The 7,284-nt window shown below is 34.9% G+C and overlaps 3 protein-coding genes across 3 annotated transcripts; all 3 read left to right on the forward strand.

Moving 5' to 3' along the window:
- The first annotated feature begins 263 nt into the window (after nt 1-263).
- LOC145501477 (uncharacterized) lies at nt 264-2,081 on the forward strand. The gene has a single exon (XM_081480947.1). It carries the CDS (start codon nt 264-266, stop codon nt 2,079-2,081), a length of 1,818 nt encoding a protein of 605 aa, XP_081337073.1.
- A 224-nt stretch (nt 2,082-2,305) lies between these two features.
- LOC145501013 (ATP-dependent DNA helicase Pif1-like) lies at nt 2,306-3,934 on the forward strand. Its single transcript, XM_081480579.1, has one exon. The coding sequence runs from the start codon at nt 2,329-2,331 to the stop codon at nt 3,667-3,669; it is 1,341 nt and encodes a 446-aa protein (XP_081336705.1). The 5' UTR covers nt 2,306-2,328; the 3' UTR covers nt 3,670-3,934.
- A 365-nt stretch (nt 3,935-4,299) lies between these two features.
- On the forward strand, nt 4,300-6,576 carry LOC145501478 (uncharacterized; the record flags this gene model as incomplete). The annotated part of the gene is made up of 2 exons (XM_081480948.1): nt 4,300-5,003; nt 5,699-6,576. Coding segments are annotated over 2 exons (1,056 nt in total), but the record flags the coding sequence as incomplete, so codon positions are not given.
- Between the last annotated feature and the right edge of the window lie 708 nt (nt 6,577-7,284).

The raw sequence follows: 7,284 nt of genomic DNA on the forward strand, positions 1-7,284 counted from the left end.
TCACAACTTCCAACATTTGAAAAAAAATTGATGATCTTTTCAACAACGACTCAGATCAGGATTCCTTAATTGAGACTGAATTACATAATGATTCAGATGTAGTCTATAACAAGGACACTGAAACAAGTAGCTTTCTTCCTATTCAACACAATGGAAAACAGGAAAAAGAGGAAATTCAAGAGGAAATAGCAGGGAAAATTATGAATTGGCCATCTATTCAAAATAAACCATTCAATGAATATACAACACCATATTTAGCTACAATGGCATTTCCAACATTATTTCCTGATGGAAAAGGTGATCCAACTAATCCCAGTTTAAACAGATATGTTCCTTTTGCTCAAAGCATTAAACATCTTTTAAAATTTGGACAATTCTTAGGTGGCAAATGGGTTTATCATTTTGCAAAACATCCACGCTTTTCCTACTGGGCGCTTAATATGATTCAAAGAAAGCACACTTTACAACAAAGTTCTGTGTTCATCAAACAGAATCCAGGTGATGCTCATCTCACAATAGAGCAATTGCATGAAAATAGATCAAATAATGATTCCACAAATTTTATGACAAAGCTATCAAGATATGTGGGCAACATTACAGGTAGTAATGCTTACTGGCATAAACGACCAGACGAATTAAAATCAATAATAACCACCAAAGGAGCCCCAACCATCTTTTTTACTTTCTCATCTGCAGACATGCATTGGCCAGAATTGCATTCATTGTTTTCTAATAAACCACATGATCGCACCAATGAGGAAAGGAGACAAAATGTAATAGACAATCCACACATTGTTGATTGGTTTTTTGATCAATGCTTACAAAGTTTCATAAAGCATTGGTTGTATGGCACTCTTGGGGCTGAATGGCACTGGTACAGATATGAATTCCAAGCTAGAGGAAGCATACATTACCACGGCACAGCTAAATTGAAGAATGATCCTGGTCTTTGTGAGCTTACTGAGGTGGCCTTGAAAGGATTTTTAGCTGAACAAAGATTAAAACAAGACTCTTGTGAACAAGAACAGAAACATTTGCAGGATATTCAAAAAGGCAAAATGGCAACAAAAACAATTTGTGACTATGTAGATTCACTGCTTTCAACATGGAATTCCAGCCCTCCTTGTCAAGATAACTGGTCGAAACCAAGCGTGCATCCATGCAAACTGCATTATTTAGACTTATCGCAGGATGAACAATGTCATGACTATGTAAACCTATTGAATACTGTCCAGCGCCACGCACGTTGCACTACCAATTATTGTCTGAAGCACAAACAGAATGAATCTGATCTCAAGTGTCGTTTCAATTACCCATTTGATCTCTGTGATAAAACCAGATTAGAATTTGAAAAGATCCACACCAAAGACAAATCAGTTCAATACAGAGCTAAAATTGTTACAAAAAGAAATGATACACGACTGAATAACCATCAAAGAGTTCAAATTCAGGGCTGGAGAGCTAATTGTGACATTCAGGTTATCATTGATTATCATGCTTGCGTAGAATATCTTGCAAAATATGCTGCAAAGGGTGAACCAAACTCATTGCAACTAAAAGATACTTTCAATACTGTTATCAAGTCATCAGGTTTTGAAAATGACACCAAGAAGGTAATAAAGAAACTTATGATAAAAAGTTTAGGAGAGCGAGATTTTAGTGCACAAGAAACTATGCACCATCTGCTTTCACTGAAATTACACAGTACCACGTTTCATGTGAAATCTTTTAGTTTAAATGGCTCTCGAGGACTACAAAAATCAGGAAATCCAGACAATAGAAATTGTATAAGTGATTCTTTTCTTGATGTATATGCAAACCGTAATAGCTTTAGCAATAGGTTTCCTGGCATAATGAAAACAAATTTCATGGAATTTGCTACAAAGTACAAACTAGCTAACAACAAACTTGAGCAGCAAAATGATAATATTATTCTGAATGTGTTCCCAACATACTCTTCCAATCCAAAAGCAAAATATTACAGTTCATATTGCAAATTCCAACTTCTAAGATTTAAACCGTGGAAAATTCTCTTAATGATGCATGAGGCACCACAGAGCCAAACAATCAAACCTTCATAACTGAATGGCACAACTTCCTCAATACACCATATGCCAAGACTGGTCTCAAAAGATTTCAGATGTATCAGAAAATATAGAGCTTCAACATTATGAAAACAGTAATAATCAAGAAATACATCAGCAGGAAGAATGGATTATTCTATCAGAGTTTTACAAGTCAATCCAGAAATTCAATAATGAGCTCCCAAACTCGAACTATGATTGGACCATAGACTCAATGAAATGTACTGCTTAACAAATTGGTGAAATGCCCTCTTGGATTGCTACATTAAAAGAAAATTTTCAACCATCACTGACCCCTACAGATGTAATTAATGTTGAATCTTTCAACGAAATGCAAAAGCTTGCATATGACATAATTACAAACCACTCAAAAAACAGCTCTGAAAAAGAAGCTCTGTTGCTTCTTATAAATGGTGTTGCAGGAACTGGGAAAAGCTATTTAATAAAAGCTTTGAAGTCGTATCTTAAACAGAAATGTGTTATCACTGCCACAACAGGAAAAGCTGCATACAACATCAGAGGGGTAACTGTTCATTCACTTTTAAAACTACCAACTTCTCCACAGTCAGAGAAAGACCTGTCTGATGAAAGCCTAAAAGAATTACAGGAAAGACTTTCAAATACAGATTATATTCTTATTGATGAGTATTCAATGCTTGGGCAAAGAACACTTGGATGGATTGACAAACGATGTAGACAATCATCTAGTGCACAAGAAAATTTGTATGGTGGAAAATCAATAATATTGATTGGAGATCCAGCTCAATTACCTCCTGTGTTTGACAAGCCACTGTTTCATGCAAAACCATCTAATCAGATTGGACAGCAGGGCTATTATGCTTACACGATGTTTAACCATGTAGTTACATTAACTGTTGATCAAAGAGTCAAAGGAACAGATCCAGAGCAAATTGTTTTTAGGGATTTTCTTTTACGATTGCGTAACGGAGAAATGTTTGAAAATGATTGGAAACTACTATTAACTAGACAACCATCACAAGCTAATAACATTGATCAATTCAAAACTGCCACTCGATTATTTTACACCAGTGAGGAAGTAGCCAATTTTAATTACAATTCACTCTTACAACTCAAACAGCCAATTGCAAAAATTGATGCAAAACACTCAAGTTCTCAAGCTGCCAAAATTTCTCCTCAGGATATGTATGGGTTAGAACCAACACTACTTATTTCAAAGAATGCCCTTGTTATGCTTACAATGAACTTATGGCAATCTGTTGGTCTTTGTAATGGTGCAACTAGAACAGTAGTAGATATCATTTATACCACCCCTCATAACCCTCCTGTTGCTGTTATTGTTAAGTTTGACAATTATATTGGCCCCTCAATATCTCAAGAAATTCCTTCTTTAGTAGCTATAGCTCCTGTGACTGTTTCTGCAAAAAATGGCAATTCATTTCATGAGAGACAACAGCTACCGCTTAAGCTTGCATGGGCCCTAACAATTCACAAAAGCCAAGGATTAACTTTACCAAAAGCATGGGTAAATATTGGAAAGTCTGAACAAACATTGGGCATCACATATGTAGGTTTAAGTAGAGTTAAAAATTATCTTCACTTGTAGTAGAGCCAATGACTTTTGAAAGACTTAAAAGTATAAAAAAAAATAACTCCTTGAAATACAGACAACAGGAGGAACAAAGATTGAATCAGCTTTTTGAAAGGAGTAAAAGCCTTATGACTGAATGTATGTGACATCAAAAGTAACCAATAGTAACGATTTTCCTTTCAGGTGAAACAAGTATGAATAACCCAAGTGGTAAGTTGTTTGCCATTTTTACCATTCATTTTTGGTAGAATAACAAGATAAAAAAATGAACAATCTTGTAATACTTAGGACACTCTTTCTGAACGAACCTGTTAAAAAGTTTCTACTTCTCATACCCACAATTTTATCCTACCTGAATTTCAGCAGCATCTGATAATGTGTCTTAGCCTAAATTTCATGCAGTACGTTGACGAATATTGGTTGTCAACCTGAACATGGTTAATAATCTCTCTTGAAATAAACATACATAAGAACATCTTATATTGAAATCCTCAAGCAACTAAAATTCCCCTATGGAATCCGTCAAAACCTGATACAACTTGTGGTATCTCTATCGAATTCACTAAAAAGATTACTACAATATTATCTACTTCCAAGATTCATATTCTTTTGATCTCATCAGTAATAACTCAATCTTAACGATTTTGTGCTTCCATTTCAGGACAAAGCATGGTTGGTCATTTACATAACCTCTCACCTATAAAGACAAGCCAAAACAAGAATCAATATTTCTCGCTAAATTTCCAGACAAACTCTCAGGTGTATCGTGCTGTGTGCTTCTCTCCAGAGAAGCATTCAGTGCTCAAGCACAAGCTCGAATCTTCATCACCAGTCAAGATAAACAAATTCCAGCTGAAGAAAAACCTGAAGACCGAAAAGGAAGAACTGATTCTCAACAAGAGAACAAGAATTGAAGATCCAAACGAAAGTGAGATGGATTTTGACCTTCAGAAAATAGAAGAAGAAACCATGGAAGCTATAGACAGCTCAATAGAAGAAATTCAGGAGAAACAAAACAATACCCTGGTAAACATTGCTGGCCGTGTCTTATTCAATGGCAGGGCTGAAACTGTGGACGTTCGTGGAAAAACTTTAACTAAACAAGAAGCAATGTTTACAGATAACAGTGGTTCTCTTTGTCTGGTCTTGTGGGAACAAGATACAAGGAAAAGGAAATCTAACCAATGTTACAATTTATCAAATGTTGCCATCAAAGAATTTAATGGCACAAACTATTTAACATTGACCAAATACAGCAATGTAACTGAAGCCACCAAACTGAATATAACTCGACACGATGATGTTCCAGACAACATACAACAAGTGCAAGTGCAATTCCCACCAGACGGAACTTTACCTGGACCGAACATGTGGAACATGTTACATCTAAAGTGAACCAGAGACTAGGTCTTTTGCATAGGATTAAGCACTTGTTGCCGTATAATGCACGCCTTCTTTATTACAATAGCCTTGTTCTTCCAATCTTTGATTATGCTGATCTGGTATGGGGCGATAAGGATAACGCTGTTTTAATGAACAACCTGCAGGTGTTGCAAAACAAGGCGGCAAAACTTGTTCTAAATAAACCATTGTATTCTTCTGCAACCGATGCTCTCAGTCAGTTTGGTTGGTTAAATTTAAATCAACGCAGGCACTTCCATCACTGCTTGTATGTTTATAAATGTGTGAATGGAATTACATCTCACAAATTGGAATTATCTAGAAATAGCGATGTCCATAGATATAACACTTGCTCCAAAGATCATCTTAGACTTCCAACAGTAAAACGGAACTGGGGTAAACAGAGAACTTGTTATCATGCCTTTAAAGACTGGAATGCCTTGGACAGTGACTTGAAGAACTCTGACACCATATGTCAGTTTAAAAGTAATTTTTTAAAATCTATTAGTCTATAATTTACTTTTGTATTTTTAATATATTTTTTTAATTTGTGTATTTATTTTTTAATAATTTAATGTTATTTTGGATTGGGACCTTTCTGTAGATCACTGACGGGTGAGAAAGCTTCCCGTTAAAATATCATTATTAACTATGTTCAGTCATATCTAACCTGCAACAAGTGTCACTCAAAAGTCATAGACAGTGACAAGAAAATAATAAAATGCTCCGAGTGTGGCCTAACACAACTGAAGACCAAATGTCGTAATAAAGTTATGGCAAGTATTCTGACAATCACTGCCAAAGACACAATGTCCTTAAATATATTTCATGATATTATTAAACAACTGTATGCCATCAAAAGAGAACAGGATGCAGACTTCAAGAAAGAATTTCCAGACCTCAATGATGATGACATTACCGAGCTCATTCTTACTGTTCAAGCAACTGTTGTGTTCAAAGACAAAAGTGTCAAAGAAGTAATCACATCAGGGTAAAATCATGAACAATGCTCTTTGCAGAGACTGACAGTGACTTTCCAACATGTAAATAGATCATTCAATGTCGTTCTCGTTTAGTTCAAAAGTTCTGTTACCTATATTTTCGTCATTGGCAGTATATTTTCCCTAAAGTTTTACTCTAATTTTCAGAATTGTTGTAACCATTTCAATTAAAACATGTTACATTTGTCACTAGTAGCACCTGGGAACTGCTGATTAATAATTATTGGTTTTATTGACAAGTAGGCATTATTACTTTTGTAAATTATAGGAGGAAACTCCACACAAAAACCCATTGCCATTGAGTTTTACTTAAAAGTTGTATTACATTAATTTCTTGGAAAATCCTTTTGACGAATTTTTCACACTAACTGTCAAAATATTTGTAACCATTGTTATTAAAATACGTTGTTGTTCTTGGTACAAGTGACACCCAAAGACTGCTTTCTGATATACTATTTATGTTTGTAATTTCAAAAAGAGTGATTTCACTTGACCTGTGAAACAGAGAATAACAACTAGTGCAAAACAGCTACAAGTAAGCAAAAGAACACAATGGAATAATAGCACACAATATTCTACTACCTATTTCACAGGTAAAGTAAGATCATTCTAAAAGACATCAATATTTGGTATAACTTATGTTAAACCAAAGCATGCCACTGCAAAGGATGATTGGCAATAATAATACCCCACCCCCCTAAAAACAAGGCTTCATCCGATACACCTATATGAAAATAACACTGCCTAAACAGATCAAATGTTCACACTGAATAACATTTGACAACTTGGACGTACTATGATTATAATTTACCTTCATACTTCCACATATGTAAATTTGTTTTTCCCTAGGGAGTAGGAGTGTGATCTTAGTTTTAGAAACACTACACAATTTGTGACTACTTTCAGAAATAAAGGACCATTAACACACAAGCAGATGGATCAAAGACTAACTAATCCTGACATCAACAGAATGTGCCACAGCATTACTATCTTTTAGATACCCTAGTTTAAACCAATAAATTTAGTAGTGAACTATAATGGCTGATAGTGAATGATCACTCAGCCAAACAGCATTAATTTTTGAGAGTATAATTCTACTAAAAGAGTTGAGACCATAAGAATACATGGTCGCTTTGTTAAATTTACCAAATTTCTCCCAGAATGATTCAGTACAATACCGTTTTGAAATATAGCTTTGCAAACTATTCCATTCATTATTTCGACTCTT

This window comes from Orbicella franksi, chromosome 10 (genome assembly GCF_964199315.1).
Source record: "Orbicella franksi chromosome 10, jaOrbFran1.1, whole genome shotgun sequence".
NCBI classification, from domain to species: Eukaryota; Metazoa; Cnidaria; class Anthozoa; order Scleractinia; family Merulinidae; genus Orbicella; species Orbicella franksi.

Excerpts from the sequence above, each read along its gene's own strand:
- LOC145501477 (XM_081480947.1), top strand. The coding sequence starts at position 264 with ATGGCATTTCCAACATTATTTCCTGATGGAAAAGGTGATCCAACTAAT.
- LOC145501013 (XM_081480579.1), top strand. The coding sequence starts at position 2,329 with ATGCCCTCTTGGATTGCTACATTAAAAGAAAATTTTCAACCATCACTG.